This window comes from Xenopus laevis, chromosome 6L, assembly GCF_017654675.1.
Source record: "Xenopus laevis strain J_2021 chromosome 6L, Xenopus_laevis_v10.1, whole genome shotgun sequence".
Taxonomy (NCBI): domain Eukaryota; kingdom Metazoa; phylum Chordata; class Amphibia; order Anura; family Pipidae; genus Xenopus; species Xenopus laevis.
In genome coordinates, this window is record NC_054381.1 from 26,121,972 (window position 1) to 26,148,779 (window position 26,808).

General features: G+C 39.4%; 1 protein-coding gene across 1 annotated transcript in view; it reads right to left on the reverse strand.

The window, feature by feature from the left end:
- The window catches only part of spag6.L (sperm associated antigen 6 L homeolog), a 101,077-nt gene that overhangs the window by 17,077 nt on the left and 57,192 nt on the right, over positions 1 to 26,808 (reverse strand). The window contains 3 exon segments of the mRNA NM_001096217.1: positions 2,432 to 2,548; positions 23,868 to 24,059; positions 25,776 to 25,928. Coding sequence (NP_001089686.1) covers positions 2,432 to 2,548; positions 23,868 to 24,059; positions 25,776 to 25,928 — 462 coding nt within the window.

The following is a 26,808-nucleotide window of genomic DNA, read 5'->3' on the forward strand; positions in this document are numbered from 1 at the left end:
TTATGGGCCTGTTTTGTATTTTGTTATATAAAGGCCAGGCCCAGTACAAAGTATTCGAAAAGGTTTAGTGTGGGGCTGAGCAGCAATGCAGGACACAGCCGATTACATTTGATACTTCTATAAATGCATTCATTAGCTCAATATTTATCCAAAATAAAATGCAGCTGTCATCATCCAGGACTATAGGATTTGCATTTTTCTCTCATATAAAGGGAACGTGAAAAATGCCAATAAGTAGAATACTGGAGCAAACAATGTTGGGATAAACAACAGAGTTAAGGGAATGAGATGTTCAGTTTAACAATTTAAGTGCTGTAGATCATTGGCTTGTGTTGCAGAGTATTATTGCCAGATATTCTACATTTCTGGGTTCAATTTCAATCAGTCAATGGGGGATACATTTGCAGCAGAAATACGCTGGCATGTAAAGAGTTACTCCTGGGGGTGGGGTCTTGGAGAAGTAGTAGGAGGGCTCAGGTAGGGTAAGATTTGGGGAAATGCCTGATTGCTCTCCTAGATACACCCAAAAGCTCAGTTTGAAAACATATTTACTGCCTTAGATATTTTGCTGAATGACTGATATACCAATATTTTTCTGTAACCTTTATATGACTTAAGCGGGCCCTGACCCATGATTGTTAGTGATGGGTGAATAAATTCACCAGGTGTGAATTCATGGCGAATTTCTGAATTCACCGCCGGCGAATAAATTCAGGAAAGTGCCGTGTAAATTCGTTGACGTACAAAAAATTTTCGGCGCACATCAGAAAAGTCGCTCAAGACAAAACCTTTGTGCGTCAACATTATTCGGACGACCATTGACTTTAACTCCAGCGTCAAAATTGATACGATCATCAGAATTGACGCCAAAACGAATGCGGGCATCAAAATTTGCGTTTAGGTGAACTAATAGTTGGACCTCCCATGTTTGGCCCATTCAAGGGTTATTTCATCATTAAGTTAACTTTAGTTAGTATGTTATAGAAAAGTCAGTTCTTAGCAACTTTTCTGTTGATTTTAATTTTTTGTTTTTGAACGATTGGATGTTTCTGAATTACTTGCCTTCTTCTTCTGACTTTTTTTTTGTGCAGTTCTGAAATGTGGGTCACTGACCCCAGCAGCCAAAAATACTTTAAATAATTTGGACCCTAGCGACAAGATAGCTTCTGAAATTACAAACTGGAAAGCTGTTGAGCAAAAAGCTAAATCATTCAAAAACTGGAAATAATAAAAAAAAAGGAGGAGCAATTTAAATTTGTATCCCTATATAACTAAATTATGCTTACACTTAATTTAAAGGTGAACAATCCCTTTTATTATTAACTTGGCTCTAACACCTAGGGGGTTATTTATTAAAATATGATTTTATAAATTTTATTTTAATAAAGAAAGTTCGACCAAACTCCCATCCATGATTTTACATTGTTATAAAACTTGAATCATATGAATTTTTTCGGACTTTACTTCTGAATCTGAATTTTTTCGGGTTATTGCCCGTAAACCCCAACGTTTTTGGATTATCAGACTAAACCCAGAGCAGACCACGATATCTTCAATTTGGGATAGGGATATCTGCCACTGAATAGCAGATGGATGTGAGTTTTTTCACAAAATGATTTTGTATGTATATTAGGGATGCACGGCATTCGGCCAGGATTCGGCCTTTTTAAGCAGGATTCGGCCGAATCCTTCTGCCTGGCCGATCCGAATCCTAATTTGCATATGTAAATTATGGGTAGGGAGGGAAATCACGTGACTTTTTGTCACAAAACAAGGAAGTTAAAAATGTTTTCCTCTTTCCACCCCTAATTTGCATATGAAATTAGGGTTCGATTCGGTTCGGTATTCGGCCGAATCTTTTGCAAAGGATTCGGGGGTTCGGCCAAATCCAAAAAAGTGGGTTCAGTGCATCCCTAATGTATATATGCACCCATACACTGGGGTGAACTGTGAGTATTTTTCATTTCTTTATTATACTTCTAATCTATGCTTTACTACTGATCTTATAAATATTATACTGCCGCAGTGCTAGAGACTGGCTTTTTGCACCTTTTTTGTTATTTGTAACATCTGCCATTGACTTATACTGGACCACGACAGGTGCAAGATGCCGGGTTTTCGAATTCAGGCTTTTTTGCAGCAAGCATGGGGGGTATAATAAATCTCAAAATATTTGAGACCTTTTGCCGCCAAAGGCCTAAAGCTTGCGTACATTAGAAGAGCTTTCACTAATATGGCCTCCTTAAGGTGGGAAATATGACACTGATCAGATCATTTGGCCCTTGGAACAATATAACAATATGTAATTTATTTCAACATATGAACAATATGTGTCAGTACAATAAAATCATATCCACCTCATTGGTGAAATAATCAGAAATAATCAGACCAAGAATGAATGCAGACAATTGCATGTGAGTGTACGACTTACCTTGCTAAACTGTCCCACCACATGCTTCAGAATATTCGCTGGTGCATCATGCAGCAAGGGCTCAAGCGCTGGCAGGTGGGTGCATTTCTGCAGTATGTTCTTCAGGGCCTTCTTTGCCTGTGCACATACAAACACAATATAAATCAGGCGCATCTGACCTGATCTGGATTCTTACTCATTGGACATTCCAGAGAGGCAGAGTGTCAGATCAGGTTTATTAAAGTAGATGTAAACTCTTAAAATGAATATGGCTAAAAATGGCATATTTTATATACTGAATTTATTGCACCAGCCTAAAGTTTCAGCTTGTCAATAGCAGCAATGATCCAGGACATCAAACTTGTCACAGGGGGTCACCATCTTGGAAAGTGTCTGTGACACTCACATGCTCAGTGGGCTCTGAGCAGCTGTTGAGAAGCTAAGCTTAGGGCTCGTCACTAATTATCCAGCAGAAAATGAGGTTGGTCTGTAATATAAGCTGATGCTACAGGGCTGGTTATTAAAGTCTGATGCTAATTGCACTGGTTTCTGTGCTGCCATGTAGTAATTATCTGTATTAATTACTAATCAGCCTTATATTGTGACATTTCTATTCTATGTGTACTGTATATTGTGAATCAGCAGAAATGAAGATGGGGAGCTACTGGGGCATCTTTGGAGACACAGATCTTTACTGCTAAAGGGCTGTGGTTGCCTTGGGCTGGTACAGAAGCACAAAACATAATGTACAACATTTCTAGCTACTTCTTTAGTTAAGCTTTAGTTCTTTAAGCACAACACACACACCACTGCAGTTCATTTGCAGCTACTGATATCAGTCTATGGGCAGGACTACACGGGCGATTTCACAGCGATCCGACGTGCTGTGCAAAATCGCAGGCATAACGTCGGATGCGACGGAAACAAGGTAAGTAATTCAATTGTCGCATCGTGTCGCATTGTTGATGCGACGCGACTTGACTGTCGGATGCAGACACTGCGCGCTGCATCAACAATGCGACACGATCCGACACTGCCATTACTTACCTTGTTTCCGTCGCATCCGACGTAACGCCTGCGATTTTGCGCAGCGCGTCGGATCGCTGCAAAATCGGCCGTGTAGTCCTGCCCTTATGCTTTTTTAATTACATTTGGTTCACAGTAGGTACACATGTATATAATGCACAAAACTCATGGGCAATGATATCCTCTTGTGTGGTCATGTGCAATGATATGGTGGCACTGGCAGTCATATTATATGTGTGTCTATGATAATTATTTTAAATCTTTATGTTCATTTTTAGTATTTACAGATTATCCTATTCTTAGCAACTTTTCAATTGGTATGAATTTTTTTTTTAAATGTACTTTTAATTACCTCTTCTGCTTCTTCCCAATTTTCACATTGAGGTTACTGTCCCCAGCAACTCAAAAGAATTGCTAAGAGGCTACAATTTTATTGTTACATTTATCTTTCAATCTGGGCTCCCTCCTATTTATCTTCCAATCTCTCATTCAAATCACTACCAGGTTACTAGGGTAAAGTGGATCCGTTATCCAGAAAACCGTTATGCACGAAGCTCTGGATTATGGAAACGCCGTCTCCCATAGATTTCATTTTATCCAAATAATCCAAATTTAAAAAAATGATTTTCTTTTTCTCTGTAATAATAAAACAGTAGCTTGTACTTGATCCAAACTAAGATATAATTAATCCTTATTGGAAGCAAAACCAGCCTATTGGGTTTATTATATTAATTTCTAGTAGACGTAAGGTATGAAGATTCAATTTACAAAAGGATCTGTTATCTGGAAAACCCCAGGTCCCGAGCATTCTGGATAACAGGTCCCATACCTGCACATCATGCTAAAGTCACAGGAGGCTGTGTTTCAGCTTCTCTCCGCTGGCAGTGAGTTGATGGAAGTACATTCAGCTGCAGAGAATATTCGGGTGGAAAGAAGCCAAAACACAGTCCCGTGCCCCAAGCCTAGAACTTCATTTAAAGGTCAACTAGCCCTCTATCACTTCTACAATATGCGCGTTTATTGTTTTTATGATCTGCGTATCCTGTTCGTTATAATGATATTTCTCCTGCACTCACGCTCACTAAAGAGAAGGAGATCTTGTATTTCCAATATGTTTCTAATTTGGAATAAGTGGGCCTGCTGCTAAATACATTCAGATGATATATTTATACTCAGCCTTTCTGGCAATATCTACAGGCTCATTTCTTTGGTGCATAACAGGGTTACCGAAATTATGAGAAAAGAGAGGGAGGGGGAAATGCAACAAATTAGCAATAATATTCCACAGAAACACAAGTCACTGACTCAGCCTATTGAATTATAGCCCATTTCGTTTATGGCGCTGTGAAAAGAAAATGTTCCTTGATGTATCAAACTTTCTTTGATTTAATAATATGTTTTTATATATGTGCTGTACACTGAATTCCGGTGCGATAGAGCCAACAAGCCTGCTGCCCGAGGACATTAAGGGTAAGGTCACACCTGGAGATTCGGGGAGATTTCTAATCGCCTCTTTTTTGGGGCGACTAATCTCCCCGATCTGCTTCCCAGTGTCTTCCGCCTGCTTCAATGAAAAAACAACTCAAGAGGAAACTTCGGGCGACTTCTGAAATCGAATATTTATATACAGGTATGAGACCTGTTAACCAGAATGCTCAGGACTTGGGGTTTTCCGGATAATGGATCTTTCTGTAATTTGGATCTTCATACCTTAAGTCTGTTAGAAAATCATGTAAACATTAAGGGGCAGATTTATCAAGGGATCAAATTGAAAAGTCAAATTAAAAAATTCAAATTTAGAGCTATTTTTGTGTAATTCGACTAGGGAATAGTCTACATTTTAAAAAAAAATAGACAATTCGAATATGGAAATGTATCATGTACTGTTTCTTTAAAAATTCGACCATTCGCCATCTAAAACCTGCCGAATTTATGTTTTAGCCTATGGGGGACCTCCTAGAACCTATTTGGAGTCAATTGGTGACTCTGAAAAATCTAAGTTTTTGTTTTTTTTTAAATACCTTGAATCGAAGCCTATTCACACGCAGAGAAAAAATTCGATTTTTTAAATACATTTCGATTGGTCTTTTTTTATTTGAATTTCGAAGTTATGGGAGTTCAAAAAACCTCCCATTGCTTCGAAAAATCGACCCTTGATAAATCTGCCCATAATAAACCCAATAGGCTGATTTTGCTTCCAAAAATAAGGATTAATTATATCTTAGCTGGGATTAAGTACAAGGTACTGTTTTATTATTACTGAAAAAAGGAAATCATTTTTATAAACTTTGGAATATTTGGATAAAATGAAGTCTATGGGAGATGGTCTTTCTGTAATTCGGAGCTTTCTGTATAATGGGTTTCCGGATTACGGTTCCCATACCTGTAACATATAAAATGTCATATTTTACTCCCAGGTTGAAGCTTGGAGCCACAAAGAAGTGTGAATTTGCTGGGCTGTTTACACAGGTGTGGAGATATACTGACTTTGTAATGGAAACTGCACATAAGAGTCTGTGGATGTGAAGCCAAAAACAGAAAGGCTGAGAAGTTGAATGGAGTGATTGATGATTTCGGCATAAACAGTCTAAAGTGACCCTTTCTGCATCTTACCCCACCCACGTATAGATGCTGACTGATACCCCTCTGCACTGCACTTTTGGGGGTCAGCTCTGTGCTGGACACAATGTGTTTAATAGATTCCCATGGTAGTAATTCTCAACCAATCATCAGCTGTTCCTGAACTTAAAGGGATACTATCATGGAAAACCATGTTTTTTTTTTCAAAACGCATCAGTTAATAGTGCTGTCCAGCAGAATTCTGCACTGAAATCCATTTTTCAAAACAGCAAACCTGATTTTGTTATATTCAATTTTGAAATCTGACATGGGGCTAGACATATTGTCAGTTTCCCAGCTGCCCCCAGTCATGTGACTGTCATGTGCTGTTCTCTAGAGTGACACACACTACTGACTATAAATCTGCATTTCACAAACAAGGCCATATATTCAAGACAATCAGCGCTTAAACTTGCAACAAAAAAAGGAGCGAATGTCATGGTTTGAAAAAAAAATGGAATAATGTACATGTTTGTATTAAAACTTCAGATATCCACTTTCAAATGCTTTCTTAATCATACTAAATAAATCCCAGCTGCTTACTTCGTGGAAGCCTTGGCCTGCCAAAATTTGGAGAGTGGAGCACACAGACGGGTTTATTTAATAAGAACTCACAGCACAGTGCCTTGGAAGAAAAATGGCCTGGAACTTATGCAACGGGCACAGAATGTAACAGTCACTGTATGGTTCAGCTGGATTCTACATTACTACAGTTATAAGATACTCTGCTCCACCAACAGGTATGGGATCAGTTATCCGGAAACCCATTATCCAGAAAGCTCAGAATTACGGAAGGATCGTCTCCCATAGACTTGATTTTATCTAATTAATCCAAATTTTTAAAAATGATTTCCTTTTTCTCTGTAATGATAAAACAGTATCTTGTACTTGATGCCAACTAAGAAATAATTAATCCGTATTGGAGGCAAAACCAGCCTATTGGGTTTATTTAATGTTTACATGATTCTCTAGTAGACTTAAGGTATGAAGATCCAAATTACAGAAAGATCCATTATCAGAAAACCCCAGGTTCTAAGCATTCTGGATAACAGGTCCATATTTGTACCAGCATAGCATTCAGTGTCGGACTGGCCCACAGGGATACCAGGAAAACTCCCGGTGGGCCCAGGTGTCAGTGGGCCCTCCTACTTCTTAACACTTGGTCTATTTTATGGCCATTCCTTATTTCTATGAGAACAAAGAGGCTAAATAGATGGAATAATAGATTAAAGTGCGTAAAGAAAAGAGACTAGGAAAATAGAGGTTGATTGAGAGATGAAGAATAATAGTACTGACAGTACTAAGGTTTTTGGGTGGGCCACTGGTGTCCCAGTCCGACACTGATAGCACTGCTGCAAGTTCATGAATAGAAATATTTTACGGCTGGGACCGGGGCTTGGGCAGCCCCAGTGGGCCCCAGTCTGATGCTGAAGTTATGAGTTATTAACTTAATACATCATTTTGCTTCTTTATAGATACCTGGTTAAGGTGTTACTGGGGCAATTGAACTGAAAATTCAAATTCAAATTTTTTTATGGTCAAAACTGTCAAATTCAACTAGGGAATTATCCAAACTCGATTTGAGTTTTTTTTTTTAAAAATTCAAATTCGATCTTTGAGATTTATCATACTCTGGCCCTTTGAGAATTCGAATTCAACTATTCGCCACCTAAAACCTGCCGAATTCGTGTATAAGTCAATGGGAGAGGTCCAGTGACCAATTTGGGATGTTTAAAGCCTTCCTGACACACTTTTTTTGGAGAAAAATTTGAATTGAGTTTTGTCGAATTAGAATTGAATTAAATTCGAGTTTTAGATATTCAATTTTTTTTTAATACAAATAACCCACCAGTCGAATTTCGAGTATATTCAAATTTAATAGAGTTTTAAAGGACTCACGTGAATTCAAAATTTGACCTTTAATAAATGTGCCTCTAAATTTAGTGGTTTTGGGCCCCAGAAAGCTGGAGAGAGTGTAGACACTTATACCCAGAGTAGTAAATAAAATGGAAGAATTCAACTATGAGAAAAGTATGTCAAGGTTGGGGTTTAGTGATGAGTAAATTTGTCGCGTTTCGCCACAAATGTTGTGAAATTCGAGAAATGGGCAAAAAAATTGCGAAACTCTAATTTCGACGACGTCGACTTTTGACGCACATTAAAGTCAATGGCCATCCATTTATTTGTCTTCGGTGTCCGAACTGTCGCCGGCGTCAAAACAAATTGACGCAAGCGAATTTATGCTGCAAATTTGCGAATTTATTCTATAATTGCACTGAATTTTATATGAAGAAAACTACTATTATTTAAAGGGATCCAAAGACTGTTTTTTTTTTTTTTTACAAAATGAAAGAAAATGAAATTCTAAGCAACTTTCCAATATATGTTTGTTACATATTTTCAAAGATTGTGAAGTTATGTTTAAATGTATTTGCAGATGAAATCAGTGTTTGCTTATCCCAGATCCCTTTCTGTCACGGTTCATGCAAATCTTCTATCTAGCTGGCTTGCAACATTGTTTCAGGAGTCAGAGCCAGCAGTGCAGGGAATGAAACAGCCAGATGGATAGTGCTTTTAAAACCAATTACATTTACAAATAACTTTAAAATGTGCAATCATGTATATTGGAAAATTGCTTAAAAATCATATTTTCTTTCATAACAGAAAAGGAATTTGACTTTATCAGAAGGAAAAGTTACAAGAGGAAACATCACCCACAAACAAGTTCATCAGCACAGAAAATCCTCTATAGACCTGATTTACTAACACCGGTTCTAAATAGCACCACTGCCAGTACTCACAGCCATCGGAAATTTGTCCTCATTTTGTAACTTGTAGTTGTCTGATCAAAAACAGCTTCTGGCTGGTGTCTATGGCTAATGGCAATTGTGCAATTTAACACCTATTTTAGTAAATCAACCTCCATATGGTTTGATGTTACTTTTCTGGCTCAGGCTACTGAGAACACTTGGGAATTCCGTCAGCAATTGGGGGATTATGGATGTCCAGTACAGCCTGTGTGTCTTTTATTTCATTACCTAAGATTTATGGGATGTTCATTCCATGCATTCTGTCCAGGCCTATGTGACTTGCTCTTGCCTTAATAGTATAAACAAAGCTGTGAAACAGTGCAGCAAACAGCCTCAGGCTTTGTATGAAAGACATTTTTAATTGCCCTGTGAAACTATTCTATAGGTTCCCCAGAAAACAGAATTAACTTGAATGGTGAAAGTTCCCTTACAAAATAGAAAGATGTATTTATATATATATAATACACAAAAGCCATGAATATCCTGTAAATTATATCCTTATAAACGGTGAGTAGTGATGTCATCAGTTATAAACGGTGAGTAGTGATGTCATTTCTGTCACATGACTCACTAAAATTTGTGTATTATAATAAATAAAGTACCCCCAGTTGTAAAATATGAGGATATTAGAAGTTACCTCGGAGTTCCATGACCTGTATAAAAACACTTGGCCTTCGGCCTCGTGTTTTTATATGGTCATGAAACTCCTCGGTAACTAATAATATCCTTATATTTTACAAGAGGGGGTACTTTATTCACTATATATACTGTATATATCCACAGCAATGACCCAGGACTTGCTTAAAAAAATTAAAAAATCTTTTTATTAAGCAAAATAAACGTTTCAGTCATATGTGACCAAAACTCTTGTGATTTTGCACAATAAAAAGGATTTTTTTCATTTTTTTAAGCAAGTCCTGTGAGTGCTGAGTCATTGCTGTAGATGTGCTTGCTGAACTACCACTTGGCACCCCGACAGTTGCTGGATTTTTTTGTGTGTCCTCCATTACTCAATTTTACATTCCCTGATTTTAAGTTTTCCCTCATTTTACATTGCTGTTTTGTGGTCCCACCGATATATTATACATAATACATTTCCCTGATTTTAGACTTTCCTGGTCCCCCGAAATTTGTAAAATAGGGGTTCTACTATATATATATATATATATATATATATATATATATATATATATATATATATATATATATATATATATAATATATTAGTGATGCACGGAATCCACTTTTTGGGATGCGGCCGAATCCATGAATACTTCATGAAAGATTCGGGCGAATGCATATGCAAATTAGGGTAGCAAAGGTGGGAAAAATGTTTCTTACTTCCTTGTTTTGTGACAAAAAGTCACGTGATTTCCCTTCCCACGCCTAATTTACATATGCAACAGCGCAAGGACTGGGCCGAATCCTGCTGAAAAAGACTGAATCCCGAACCAAATCCTGGATATATATATATATATATATATATATATATATATATATATATATATATTTTTTTTTTTTTATTTGGAGACAAAAAAGTATACACATGTAGGTGGGTAAAATCCAGTGTCGGACTGGGAGACCAGGGACCCACACTCAGTACTATTATTCTTCCTGTCCTCACTCCACCGCTATTCTCCTAGTCTCTTTTCTTTACATACTATAAAACTATAATCTATTACCGTATATACTCGCGTATAAGCCGAGTTTTTCAGCACCCAAAATGTGCTGAAAAACTCAAACTCGGCTTATACGCGGGTCATACCTCTGCTCTTCCCTCTGTCCTTCCCTCTGTCACCTCTGCCCCAGCCGGACTGCCTGTGACTGCCTGTGTCGCCGCCCGGAGCAGGTCCAGGAGCTCCGGGCGGCGCGTCCTTCCCTGCCGGCGTTCGCTTTCAAAATGGCGGCGCCCATGGCCGCCACGTGGGTAGCGGCGCCGGCCGCTACCCACGTGGCGGCCATGGGCGCCGCCATTTTGAAAGCGAACGCCGGCAGGGAAGGACGCGCCGCCCGGAGCTCCTGGACCTGCTCCGGGCGGCGACACAGGCAGTCACAGGCAGTCCGGCTGGGGCAGAGGTGACAGAGGGAAGGACAGAGGGAAGAGCAGAGGTGACAGAGGGAAGAGCAGAGGTGACAGAGGGAAGGACAGAGGGAAGAGCAGCCAGGGTGGGGAGAGCGACAGATGGGGGGGGAAGTGGCAGAGGGAAGCAAACATGAAATAGGGGTGGCAGAGGGAAGCAAACATGAAATCCGGTCGGCGACACAGTCAGTCACAGACAGTAACAGGTACCTGCCCAGTGTCCCCCAATTGTTGCGGCTGGGTCACATTCACATTTTGAAATCTGACATGGGGCCCCTAGGCTTATACACGAGTCAATACATTTTTCCAGTTTTCTTAGGTAAATTAGGTACCTCGGCTTATACACGGGTCGGCTTATACACGAGTATATACGGTACTCCATCTATTTAGCCTTTTTGTTCTCATAGAAATAAAGAATGACCATGAAATATGCCAGCATGAGGGCCACTGACACCTGGGCCCACCGGGAGTTTTCCTGGTTCCCCGGTGGGCCAGTCCGACACTGGTAAAATCACTGTATACTGTTACTTTAAGTAGTCCCTAGAAGGGTTAATTCAGTCTAGGGTTGTGTCTGTATTGAGTTGGTACAGGTTAAAACTTGCACTGGTAGTTCTTTATTGGCCAGGGGTGTCAGGTGTCCATAGTCTATGGAAGTGTCTGTGAAGTGATTGTATTTTGTACCATTTTGAAGTACAGGTATGGCATCCGTTATCCGGAAACCTGTTAACCAGAAAGCTCCAAATTACGGAAAGGCCGTCTCCCATAGACTCTATTTTATTCAAATAATTAAATTATTTTCTCTGTAATAATAAAACAGTACCTTGTAGTTGATCCAAACTGACATATACTTAATCCTTATTGGAAGCAAACCCAGCCTATTGGGTTTATTTATAAATTTTCTAGTAGACTTAAGGTACAAAGATCCAAATTACAGAAAGATCTGTTATCTGGAAAATCCCAGGTCTCAAGCATTCAGGATAACAGGTCCCATACCTGTAACATCAAAGATACTGTTTGTGATCCAGCAAATTAACTGTTGTTTTAAAGAACCACTGGCACCCAACTCATTAATGGAGAACTAAACCCTAAAAATGGATATGGATAAAAATGCCATATTTTATATACTGAACTTATTGCAAAAGCCTAAAGTTTCAGCTTGTCAATAGCAGCAATGATCCATGACTTCAAACTTGTCACAGGGGGTCACCATCTTGGAAAGTGTCTGTGACACTCACATGCTCAGTGGGCTCCGAGCAGCTGCTGAGAAGCTAATCTTAGGGGTCGTCACTAATTATCAAGCCGAAAATGAGGTTGGCCTGTAATATAAGATGATGCTACAAGGTTGATTAAATTCTGATGCTAGTTGCACTGGTTTCTGTGCTGCCATGTAGTAATTATCTGCATTAATTACTAATCAGCCTTATATTGTGACATTTCTATTCTATGTGTAGTGAGATTGATCCTGCTGCTGATCTGCCTGTAATCTCCAGTGTGACTGCTTTTGAGAGCACCCCGGTGAGTGAGCCACCCAAAGGAGGATACTGGCAAGGATACAAGCATGGGGCTCCAATTTGAGGACAGGTCTTGTGCATTTACCTGCTACATGGGAGCAGCTGCTAAGTTCCAAAGGGAGAGGTACTTTTGGAAAAGGTAGCGCTACCTGGGGTATAAGAGCTCTGGGGAAGGGACATTTCAATTGAACTGAACTGTGTGGTTATTAACCCCTTCCAGGTAGTGTCCCACGTGTCCCCAGTACAGGAGTGCATTGTGTATTAGATTGCCCAAGTTCTTTCACTACTGTTTTATATAAAGTTTATATCTGTTTTAGATAGTGGAAGTTCCCTGTGGTGGAGGCACTGCGCTGTAAATCCCAGTTCCCTGTACTTTTCATACACAAAAGGGACTCAGGGCTCCTGGATTGCCAAGGGTTAATTGCGATTTAAAGAGACAGTAACCAAATTAGGGTTACATTTAGTTAAGTTTTAGTCCTCCCTTAAGAGAACTTATGTTAATTGATATCAGTGTGGTTAACCCCAAATCCCACCTGAGAGAGCACCGTGTAATGCTCACTCTACCGGGAGTTGCAAATCTCTAGATGGGAGGTGGGTAATAAAAGGCATAGTTCCATGTACCAAGGACTGGCACAGCACTGGTACATCCCCAAAATACTGTTACCTACACATGAACCAAACTACTGAAGTGTCTGGGTGATTAGGGCTGGATATTAGGATTAGGCAATAATTTAATACACATGACTAATCTTGTCATTAAACCTTTTGTGAAAACCCAGTTTTAACTTTCTCCGTGGAAAATCCCAACACTTAAATCTCAAATCCTTTGGGCGAACCCAGATACTGAACTGAAACCCTTAATCTGTAATGCAGTAAAAGCTTTAAGGCTCTTTGCTCCTTGTGCAATCTGGCCAGGCATTCTGGAGAGCAGAAAAATACCCTTCTGTCATTTCCCATAAACTTTTATACAGCGTCAGTTAAAGGTACCACAATCCCTCCTTTCCATATGTCCTGATACATGCAACCTTTCAGACGTGATCCATTTAACTGTGATCTATTGCACATCAAAGGCACATTCTTCTGGTGTGTAGTGTAAAAAAGAACTGTATGTTGCAATGGAGGAAAGAGCTGTAAATTATAATTTAATGGATGATAATTAAAACCTAATATAGCATTAGGTTAGACTGAGAGGCTGTATCCTATGTTTGGAGCATCTGTACCTCTGTATGTGTCTGTCCTGTAGCTCCCCATCTTTCTTATTTACTCACAAATTGTAAGGGATGCACCGAATCCACTATTTTGGATTCGGCTGAACCTACGAATTCTTTGTGAAAGATTTGGCTGCATACAGAACCAAATCTGAATTTGCATATGCAAATTAGGGGTGGGAAGGGGAAAACATTTTTTACTTCCTTGTTTAGTGACAAAAAGTCACGCAGTTTCCCTCCCCGCCCCTAATTTACATATGTAAATCCTGGATTCGGTGCATCCCTACAAACTGTAGGCTGCTGTCATTCTCCTGAGTTTAGGCACAGACTCACAATATACCCGTTAAATAGAAGCAAAAAAAAAAAACTTGAATGTCAGAAAGGCTGGAAACATCTCAAAACTGATCCCTGGACGTCTCCCATTGATTTAAACAGCAATTCGGCAGGTTTTAGGTTGCAAATAGTCGAATTTCAGTTCTTAAAGGGCCAGTGTATGATAAATCTCGAAAATCTAATTTGAATTATTTAAAAAATTAGAATCGAATTCGAATAACTCCCTAGTTGAATTTGACAGTTTTGACCATAACAAATTCGAAAATTCAAATTTTCAATTTGATCCTTGATAAATCTGCCCCTTAAAGTCATATTACCAGAGTCACACTGGGTGTTCAGGGCTGCAACTGCAAGGCCCCCTTGCGACATCAAGGGCCCCCTCTCCCAATGTTCACCCTCCAACTCCCCATGTCCCCCCTCCATCCACAGTGCCATGGGGAGCTGAACTGGGTCTGATGGGCCCATCAGGTTTTTTCTCGGTGTCCCGCAGCCCAGTCTGACCCTGCACATTACAGCAAATATAAGTTACACTAAGTTCATTGTGCTGTGACAACCCTACTCTGCATGAAGCATCGAATTCCAAATGTAATTTGAATGCAATCAGTGCAGCCCTGCAACATATATTTATTAGAGAAGTCCCTGAATCATGAAGGGATGATCAGGGTAGCCTATAGTATAGGTTCTTCATGTTGTAGGAATGTGGTGGAATCACTTGCAGGAAGTCATGGAAATGTGGAGTGACCCTGACACCAGAAACATGGTCATATAAGATCAGAAAGAGAAGGGAATGCTGGGGACAGTTTTAAAGGTCAGTGATGTACCCAGTGTGCACCCTCAGGCCAGAATGCCAGTGTTATAAGGTTGCTGTGCCTCTGGGTCCATGCAAAAAGTCCAGTTAATAAAATATAAATCTAGTATTTCTTTTCAGGCTCCAGTTATTTAAGAGATCCATACCTCCAAAATGTAAAATATACCATATTCATGCTTATGGCATATCCAAAGCAAGCATTGCTGTGAGAAAACTAAAGCAGCATTTTGGAAATAAAAAGAGGGACAGAAAGTTGTCGCGAATATTTTTTGACCACTCCCATTTTATGGCCACACCCCCAATTACCATGTTCATTCTACAAAATTTCGCAGGTTATAAAAGTTTGAACATTTTCTGTGTTTTTTTCAGTTATTACAGTTTTGCTAATGAAGGTGAATTGCCATTTAAGCTGTGAGTCTAACTTTTCCCAAGGGACCTGTATCTTATATTGTTACAGTTACTTATTTGCTTATCTCGATACATTTGAATTGTTACAAATGTATCTTATCTTCTGTTGTGGCTGTTCTGGGATCTCTGCCAAAAGCCAATTAAGTTAGAAAGGTTGTTTCTTTTTCTGGCTATTCAGTGCAGAGAAAAATGGGACTTTAGCCAGGCAGGCTGTGGATTCCATATGTGTTCGGTTTTAAAGGGGTGAGGTGGCAACCCTAATTCCATATATTAAATCCCATACCCTGTATGTGAATAAAATCTGGACAGTAATGTACTAACTGCCATGTCTTTTAAATACATTATTATGTATGCCATTGAGTTTGGAGATTCCAGTCCCACAAACCCCAAATTAATTAAACTTTGCCTTGAATGTACATTTTTCTTCAATGTGAAAGACATTTGGCCGGGTGCAGGAGGAGCATGAATTTGAGGTTGCAGTGTAGCCTATAAAACAAAAGTGACACACAAGGAAACACTGGCCATTTCAGGCATGTGCTGTGTATAATGTGTGTGATGTTCTTATTGAGCTTGTAAGGCAGCACTCATCAGCTTTCCCTGACATTTGTGGGAGATTACGGGAGCTTTCTGAACAAGGAAGCACAATATGCTCAGTGTGGCTGCAGATGGACAGGTGTTGGGAGTGGAAGTGTTTCCATTGTTAATAATAGATATAATACTACTCAGTGGTTTGTGTAGCTTTTAGCAGCGAATGGGTGAAGAATGTGGGCTAAGAAATACAATGAAAGCTGGCAAGCCCACGTGGCTTCCCTAATGTAACTAAGCCCTATCTATAGCAGTATATTCTTCTAGTCTCAGGGAGACACAACTCAGAATTGTGACAAGTAAAGTGGTTGCTTTAATGAGGTGGGCATATTCCCACTAGGAACTGAGTGCAGACCACCACAATCACTTGCCATGTTAAACCAGAATGAGATCCAGGTGTGTGCTGGGGGCGCAGTTTGGACAAGTACATGTTTAAAGGGGTCGTTCACCTTTAACTTAACTTTTAGAGGCAGATTGAGTTGTGTTTTCCATGAAAATTCAAGTTTTCAAGTTGTTTTTTTGGTCACAACTCACATTTTCAAGGTTAAAAAAAATAACTCAAATTTTTCAAGATATATTATACCCCGACCTTGGAAATAGATTGAATCTGAAAATATACCATCTAAAACCTGTCACGTCATGTAGGAGTCAATGACAGAGGTCCCTTGAACCATTTGAAGATGTTCATAGCCTTCATGATGTTCAAGTTTTCTTCAGAGGCTTTTGCCCAAAAACTCGATTAATTTGAGCAATTCAAGTTTTTTCCAGCAGAAAACTCGATTAATTCAAGTTTTCTGGTTTGGCAACTTGAACTCGCAGAATTGAGTTTTATCCATTCATAAGTTTATAACTTTTACTCTTTTACAGCAACGTTAAAGAGGTTGTTCCCCTTTAAATGAACTTTTAGTTTAATGTAGAGAGAGTTATTCTAAGACAATTTGCAACTGGTTGGCATTTTTGAATATTTGTGTTTTTTTAATTATTTAGCTTTTTGTTTAGCATCTCTGCAGTCTGGAATTTCAGCGGCTATCTGGTTGCTAGGGTTCAAATGATCCTAACAACCAGGCAGTGGTTTGAATGAGAGACTAGAATGTGAATAGGAGTGTCCTCAATAGAAAGATAAGAAATACAAAGTAAAACTAACAATAAATTAGTAGCCTCTCAGAGCAATCATTTTTTTGGGTGCCGGGGCCAGTGACCCCCCGTCTGAAAGCTGTAAAGAGTCAGAAGAAGAAGGCAAATAACTTGAAAAGTAAGCCAAATAAAAAATGAAGAATAATTGAAAAGTGGCTAAGAATTGGCCATTCTATAACATATTAAAGTTAACTTTAAGGTGAACTACCCCTTTAAGAAGTAAATGAAGTATTAAGGGAACATGATGAAATGGAAGAAGAGCAAAGTCTATCACCAAATGTGACAAAGAAAGCCAAACAATATGGCCAGCTGATTAGGTGTTCAAGGAGTTCACACTAGGGTTGCCATCGGCCTGGCCGGTAAAAATGATGGTTGATCCCAGTGTTATTAATAGGGAAAAAAGATAAATATATAGGAAGGACATTATTTTTTTTCCAGAAAAGGTCGCAACCCTAGTCCACACACCAACCCAACACTTTCCCCTATACTATAGTTTAGTGTTTGTCGCTGGCTTTTACACTTGCACAGTTATATAGTTAGTCAATGCAGAGCATGTCAATAACTCCCTGTAATGCATATTAAAGGGAAAATATACCCAACTTTTCGACAGAAGCTCATGCAGTTGGTCTTATTTAGGAAAAGTGCATAAACAATATCTCCAAAAATAAATACAGTGGAACCCTGATTTTACATTTTCCTGGGGACAGCTAAAAATCGTAAAAATGTGGGAAAACCGTAAAATGTGGGATAACAACTAATAGTGCTTATCTGTGCCAGACCATGAATAATCAGCGTAGTTTCTGGGAATAAGTCATTTCTGGGTATGTAAAAGCAGGGTTCTACTGTATTAAAGTATTTTTTCACAGACAAACCTGATTCTGAATATTGAAAGGAAACAATTATAGTCGGTCTCATGGGCCATTTGCCCACCTTCCCTTAAGGCTCACAGTTTATACAAACCCCTTCCTCAACTTGTTCCAATGTGAAGTGAAGGATTCTGGTATCTGCAGTCCCTCTGTTTTCAGAGAATCTGTGCACCACCTACTATGGAAAGCAGAGAGACTTCATTTCATGACTTTACAATGGAACAAAGTGAGGGAGTAGCTGAATGACTCTGTGAGCCTAAGGGGGATCAGGAACTGGTCTATTTCAGCAAAGGCAGACGACTATCATGGTTTTCTATTTATTGAATCAGGTATATAAAAACCTGGACCTGGGATTTTCCTGATAATGGATCCTTCCGTAATTAGGATCTTCATACCTTAAGTCTACTATAAAGTCATGTAAACATTAAATAAACCCAATAGGCTGGTTTTGCTTCCACTAAGGATTAATTATATCTTGGGGTCAAGTACAAGGTGCTGTTTTATTATTACAGAGAAAAGGGAATTCATTTTTAAAAATATGGATTATTTGTATAAAATGGAGTCTATGGGAGATGGTCTTTCTGAGAATTCAGGGCTTTCTGGATAACAGGTTGTACCTGTACACAACTTTCCTAACAAAGCATAACAGAATCATCCTTAAATATTATCTCAGGCACCAATACACAGCTTAAATGGCTGTACTAATGCGGAACACAAAAGCCCAAGAAAAAAGTGTTTATTCACCATTATCCCTTTTTCTGTATCCTTCCACCCACACACGGAGCCTTTAGAGACATGGTTTTAGCAAGCGCTTCCAGCTCCCCTTGATGTGTTGTGTTATTGACAGACATGTTCCCTAGAAACCTGTACAACCACATACAGCACTTAGATGTATTCGAATAAAAGACTACGAGATCTTTGTGAACATGGAAAGAATGAAAAGCGTTGCTTGACGGAAGCAATTGAGGCTTAGCGGAGGCTAAATTCGGGTCAAGTAAAATGATCAGAGGTTTTGGAAAGAAAATAAGATTTTAATTATGGGCAAAGCTGTTGGGTTTACATAGGTTGATAAAAGAAGTGCCTACCAGGGAGTATGATCATTGTGTCTGCACAAATATTTCCAAGGTCGGCAGATAGACTCCGCTGGGAACCTGTATGTAAATGGCTCGGAGCTCTTCCCACAACATCGGCTTTTAGGAGCCAAAGCAGCAGAGAGAGCTGCAGGAATGACGTATGCAGTAAATATGCTTAAAGAAAGGCAGGGAGGAGGCAGATTTAAGAATATATTCTTATGATAATTACATTGTAAAAAAAAAAAAGGCCTATTATCATCTGCAAGCTTCCCTGTCTGTATGAGCTCATGTTACAATAAACAAGTCACTGATACGTGATAAGAACAGAAGTATAAATAGGCTGCTGTCTGTGAGTCTTCTCTTTCTCAATCATTTTTTTTGGGTGTCATGTGATAATTTTAATTAATTAGTATAAACAAATTTGATATGGCACCACAGAGCTGAGAAATGAATTAGAAATTCCCATAGCCTGTACTAAACCTGGTTCCCTTCTGTATCCTTGGGTGCTAGAATGTATTTCCCGCTGTGCACAATGAAAACCATTATCATCAACTGAACGTTGCCATCTTCCCCCACTGGGAGCTCAGGGCAAGGGATGGACCAATGATGTAATGGGGGCGGGACAATGGCATTGGAGGCGGGGCAGTGGTTCTGCACGGGTGGGTTTGTGGGTGGAGCTATGACGTGGCTATTGGCGGTTGGACAATATCCATGTCAATCTTAGGGAATCCTAGCCAATCTTCCAAATTAGGAAAACTGGGCAGGCTGTTTTGACCTGAACAGCCCTCCCGAAAAGCAGGCTGTTTGGATCAAATCCGGAAAGGTGACACCCCTAACTTAAATGAGTAGTTCACTGGTGTTCGTTTTTTTTTATATTTTGTAGATTTTTAATTATTTCATCTTTGCTTACCAGTTCTTCAGTTTGGAACTTCAGCAGCTATCTGGTCGCTAGGGTCCATTGTACTCTAGCAACCAGGCAGTGGTCTGAATGACAGGCTGGAAGATGAATAGGAGAGGGCATGACTACAATGAAAAGTAATAAAGAGCAAAAATGAAAATAAAGTTGTAACCCTCACAGAGGATTTGTTTTTTGACTGTCAGGGTCAGTGACCCCCATTTGAAAGCTAGAACGTATAGACAAATAAGTAAAAAACTACAGTAGAACCCCCATTTTAGATTTTTCAGGGGACCAGAAAAAAATGGTGTAAAATCCAGGAAAGTGTAAAATCAGGGAAATGTGTTATGCATACAGAAGCACCAAATCCACTATTTTGGATTCGCTGAACCCCCGAATCCTTTGCGAAAGATTCTGCCGAATACCAAACCGAATCCTAATTTTTATCTGCAAATTAGGGATGGGACAGGGAAAACATTTTTTACTTCCTTGTTTTGTGACACAAAGTCACGTGATTTCCCTCCCCATCCCTTAATTATCATATGCAGATTAGGATTTGGTTCGGCTGGGCAGAAAAAGGCCAAATCCTAGCCAAATCCCGAACCGAATCCTGGATAACTAGGGTGCATCCCTAGTTATGCATAATAGTGTATATAGGTGGGACCACAAAACAACAATATAAAATGAGGGAAAACTTAAAATCTGGGGATGTAAAATGGAGGGTTAACTGTATTAAAAAAGTAAGACTTTTTTAAAAGTTGCTAATAATGGGCCATTCTGCAACATGCTAAAAGTTACCTTAAAGTAATCTACCTTTTTAATATCATACATTGGTGTGATAAAGGAATATGTTATAGTCTTTGGTGTTTATTGCATTTATTGCTGTATTTCTACCCACAACACCTACACTGAAACGGACTATGGATATGTACAGATATGGGGGCTGTTATCCAGAAGGGTTTTTCCAAGTAATGACTCTTTTACCTAATCATTTAAACATTAAATGCAGTCTTTGTTGGGATCAAGTACATGGTACTGTTTTATTATTACAGAGAAAAAAAGAAATCATTTTTATAAATTTGTCTTATTCGGATAAAAATTAGTCTGGTAAACATGGATAACGGATCCTATACCTGTACCATGCTTTTATTAAAGTTGTAGTTCACCTTTAAGTTACACTATAGAATATACTATCTACATCATACTAAAAGTACATTTTAGGGTAAACAATCTTTTTAAAATAAACACATTCCAATAGGTACCATATGGATATCCTTGAGTAGGCAAATTAAGCATAGAAATTAGTTTATAGACACACTATTAAAGATGGTCCAGCACAAGAGAAAGGGAACAATCCACTGCTTTCATGGAGGGTATACTGTATATATAGGGACTGTTCCATGTAGGGTTTTCTGGATAAGGGATCTTTCCATAATTTGGATCACCATACTTTGTCTACTAAAAAATTATTTAAACATTAAATATATCAAATAGGCTGGTTTTGCTTTCAGTAAAAAATAATAATTGGAACCATTACAAGGTACTGTTTTATTATACAGAGAAAAAGGAAATAGTTTTGAAAAATTAGAGTTATTTGCTTATAATAAAGTCTATGGGAGACAGTGTCGGACTGGGCCGGCGGGACACCGGGAAAAAACCCGGTGGGCCCCGACCCTTAATGGGCCCCCGCCGGGCCAGTCCCCTCTCCTGATCAGATTCTGGGGGAAAAAAGTTTTTTCAGGCACGGCGCAGCGCCGCCTGCGCATGCGCTCAGCACCTGCATCCATGCGTGCTTGGCGCATCATATAGGGGCGAGGGGTCGGCGGGGGGTCGGAGGGGGCCCTGGACATCAGTCCAACCCTGATGGGAGATGCCCTTCCTGTAATTCGGAGCTTTCTGAATAACTGATTTCCAGATAGCAGATTCCATACCTGTATAGGGACATCAACTGGAGGGAGATATTGCAATATTTGTACAGCAAGTAAAATAGCAAAAGAAAACCAGGGGCAGGAGAAGAGAAACATAAAAGGATTAATATAAGACATATATGGAGTCAGTAATGAGGACTTGGGAAAGAAAAATAAGAAAGAAAAAAGGAATATGTAGAGGTTAAAGAATTAGAAGTTCAGTATAATTAGGCAAGGAATGCAGATACCTGTTTTGCATCTGTTGTTGCTAAAGGAACAGTAATTTGGAGTGTATATGTAGCAATGATCTCTTATCTCTTAGCAAAGCATAATGAGTGAATGGGCATCTGTTACTTATTTCATATCTTAATCCTATGCTAGTGCCAAAAATAACAGATACCCTGAGAGTTTTACAGGCTGGAAGCAGAATGTATTAAAGTTCCAGATATTTAGTACAAAGAAATATTATTAGTAGTTAGGCAGTTGCAGCTTGGGGGGAATGGCTGCTTTGTTGCTAAGTAACAATTCCCAGACAACTGCACCTGACTACCAATCATATCAGTTTTATAGGGAAGCCTCTGCTACCAGACACGTCCTGCATAATGGCCTGCTGGCTACTCGGGGAATGTCAATGTTAAACAATTCTAGTAAAATATGTAAAGCCTGTCTGTTTAACATATTCTTCCATTCAGCACCAATTATATATTTACTTTCCAGACCTCTCTCCACAACAGTCTCAATAGGCAGAACAAGCAATTGGGAAAAGCAAGCTGCTGATGGGAATATGAAACTTGCATGATTACAAATACTTTTTGTCTGTGATTATAATGGAATGGCTTCTAATATCTGCCTGTTCCATGTGCCCTATACCCCATGACATTGTATTCACCCCCAACCAGTTTAACTACATTTAACTACTCCTGCAGCCCAACCCATACACCGTGATATCATATTTAACCTGCAGACAATTCACAGCACCAGCCGATACAGGGGAATACACATCAAATGGATTTTAGTCAGTCATAGTGCATGAGAATCCTGATTAAAGAAAATCAGCAATTGGATAAAATAAATATGTTTTTTTCTTAATACTGATTATTGGATAATATTGGCTTTGGAATGTTATGTAGTATAAGGAGCTGATCAAGTACAGGTATGGGACCTGTTATCCAGAATGCTCAGGGCCTGGGGTTTCTCGGTTAATGGATCCTTCCGTAATTTGGATCTTCATATCTTAAGTTTACTAAAAATCATTTAAATATTAATATAACCCAAAAGGCTGTCAGGATTAATAATATCTTAGTTTGGATCAAGTGCAAGGTACAGGTATGGGACCAGTTATCCAGAATGCTCAGGACCTGTAGCTTTCCAGATAACGGATCTTTCTGTAATTTGGATCTTCATACCTTAAGTCTACTAGAGAATCATTTAGGGCAGAGACACATGCTGCAATTCGGGGAGATTAGTCGCCCGGCGACAAATCTCCTCTCTTTTGGGGCAACTAATCTCCCTCTCCCTGAACTGCCTCCCGCCAGGTAAAATGTAAATTGCTGGTGGAATGGCACTCAAGAGCGCTTTGTTTTCCGAAGTTGCCTCACGAGGAAACTTCGGGCGACTTCAGAAAATGAAGCGTTCCGACTGCCATCACGCTGGCAATTTTCATTCTAGCCGGCGGGAAGGCAGGGGAGGCAGTTCGGGCCAAAGAAGAGGAGATTTGTCGCTGGGTGACTAATCTCCCCGAATTGTAGTTTGTGTCTCTGACCTTAAACATTAAATAAACCCAGTAAACTGGTTTTGCCTCCAATAAGAATTAATTATATCTTAGTTGGAATCAAGAACAAACTACTGTTTTAGTATTACGTAGAAAAAGGAAATCATTTTGAAAAAATTGGATTATTTGGATAAAATGGAGTCTATGAGACATGGTCTTCCCGTAATTCAGAGCTTTCTGGATAACTGATTTCCAGATAATGGATCCCATACCTGCACATGTATTTTTCAGTCTTATTTAGGGAGATGGCACTAAACAAATAGCAAACAACGGCACATCATAGAAACGTAATCGATTGTCAAAAATAATAAATTATAAATTTCCAGTATATAGTCTGTATGGTAAATACTAAATGCAGGGTTACCTCCTGGCATGTGCTCAGTGAATAAAGAAAGGACATGAGAAAGCTGAATGTGACTGTACCTTGACTTGGAGGTCCTCTGAGCTGTCCGTGTCCATGTATAGGGAAAGCAGCTTTGGCAATACATTGGCGACAGCAACAGCACGTGAATGCTCCGGAGTGTGTCTCCCAATCTGGCCCAGCGACCAGGCAGCAGCTGCCTTTATGTGATCTTCTTCTTCCTCTGACAGGCAGATGGCTAATTGTGGGACCCCCTGCAATGCACCACACAATTGTGCTAAGGCAAAACACTCCCTTACACACATTATGGATAAATCATGCTTTTATTATAAAAACTGCAATTTAAGGCTCAGTGAATTTATGGCAAATATAACAAATAAACATAATGAAAACTGCTATATAAACATGCATTTCCTAGACAAATCTATCAGCCTAAAACATCTCATAGCACACCATCAGGTGCTTTTCAGTCAGCTTAAAGGTGCTTTTAAGTCAGCTGTCATGATTTTTATGGTGTAGTTTTTATTCCTAAATTACACTTTTTACACTGCAAATAATTCCACTCTACCATATAAAATGCCATTCCTAATCCAACGAGTTTTTTTTTTTTTTTAGTTGTAATATTGGTGTGTAGGCAGCATTCTCGGGCCTGGTCATGTGCTTTCAGAAAGAGGCAGTGCTGCACTATGGAACTGCTTTCTGACAGGCTTTTGTTTCTCCTGCTCAATGTAACTGAATGTGTCACAGTGGGACCTGGATTTTACTATTGAGTGCTGTTCTTATATGTACCAGGAAGCTGTTATCTGGTTACCTTCCCATTGTTCTGATGATGGGCTGCTGGGGGGGAGGGGGATTTCACTCCAACTTGCAGTGCAGCAGTAAAGAGTGACTGAAGTTTATCAGATCACATGTCACATGACTGTGATCCCCTGGGAAACGGACAATATATCTAGCCCCATGTCAGATTTCAAAATTAGATATAAAAAATCAATTTGCTCTTTTGAAAAATGGATTTCCGTGCAGAAGTCTGCTGGAGCAGCACTATGAACTAAGGCGTTTAAAAAATTTTTTTTTCCCATGATAGTATCCCTTTAAAAAGAAGCTGAAAATCGCCCCATTGACATTGATAGTGAAAGCACTGGCTCGACAGTGAAAGTACTGGCTCTTTTCAGCAGGAAAGTAGCCAATGCAATATATTTGGGCTGAGAACATCTGCATTGGTGCTGCCAATTGTTATCCATTCAGGTGAGTGGGAGGCAGTTTCAAGCACCTTTCAGTTGTCTGAAAAGCAACCTGTATGTCATAAGCCTAAAGGCAAACTCTGTGCCAAGCATTCCATAATTTGTTAATGTATTTGTTATTGAATCTGCCTGTCTCTGCTGTGTGTTTCTACTACTCAGTCCATTAAAACAAGGTATTGGTAGCCAGCCCTGCTCCAGCCTAGACTTCAGTTCCCACAATGCCTTGCATGTTCTGTGATTCATGGACCTGAGAAGACGGAGAACAGCCAAAGTGTGCAAGGCTCTGTGTTAGCTGGAGTGTTGGCTGAAGGAAAGCTTATTTCTGCTATATTCAGAAGTCAGGCAAGCAGTGAAGTGAATAAGAAAATACAGACGGGTATTGTTCAATAGCAATTACATTCATAAATAGCATTAGAAGTGTATAATTTGTGTATATTGGAAAGTTGCTTTGAATTATATTTGCTTTCATTATAGAAAACTGCAAAGCTAAGAGTCACTTCCTAGCGTGCGGTCAAACAAATACGTCACTGAAATGCAGGCCAGGGGCTTATTTGCATAGCTTCCGATTTCCAACTTTAACGGAAGAATAAAAATATTTGGCAGCAAATAGGCTGCTTCCTGTCTCACAGAAGTAGAGCTACAACCCAACTGCTTTGCATCGCTGTGAGGGCTCCTAGGATTCAAATTGTAATTCTTATCCTGTTAATTACAAGTAGAACATAGACTTACCTTTGAGATAATGACAGCCATCGCCAGGTTCTCAGAATGGGCAGCCACATATCCCAGCAACATGATACCGGGCAGCCTCACATTCCCATTGCAATTTCCAATGCAATCAATGACCGCAGCCACTCCTCCCGCATTCACTATCAACTGGGAGAGCTGAAGATAAAAAAACAAGTTATTGATCGATTACTTTATTCATAGACAAAACCTATATTGGTCGAGCTAACGTGAAACTCTCTGGTCCCACATTTTGGGGCAGATTAATCAAAAATGTGAGATTAGAGCTCCTAACTAGCGATGGGCGAATCTTACACATTTTGCTTCAGCAAAAATTCAAGAAATAGCAAATAATTTGCTGTCAAGTCAATCAGCATTTTTTAGAGTGTGGTTTTTTTTTTGCCGTGAAAGTGGCAAAATATTTTGCTCACAATAGAAAAACTCACCCACTTTCTATTCATTCCTATGGGATTTTTAGAAGTCTATTTATCAATAGGTGAAAGTTGGAGTTCTCCATTTGATAAAAATCCCATAGGAATGAATAGAAAGTGTGCAACTGTAACTCCCGCGTTGATGGGCACTGAACCAGAATATATATATATATATCTTAATTATAAGTTCTTTTGATGATTTTGCATTTATTTGTAAATGTACTTGCTATTCAAAGCAGCATCTGTCTCTCCCTTCTATCCTTTGCTGGTTTTGACTTTTGAAACAACAAAGCAAAAACCATCTGATTAAGGGTCATACCATACGAGCAGATTCGGGGAAATTAGTCGCCTCCCCGAACTGCCTTCCCCCTGCTGCGATTCCTCGTGAGGCAACATCGGGTGACTTCGGACAACAACTAATCTCCCCAAATGTGCTCGTGTGGACTGACCCTAACACATATGTTTTAACTGGATTACAATTAACTTCTCTTACTTTGTTCTAAGAGTCACAGGGGCTCATTTATTAACACTGGGCAAATTTGCCCATGGACTGTTACCTATAGCAACCAATCAGATTTCTGCATTCATTGTTCTTCTTGCAGCTGGCC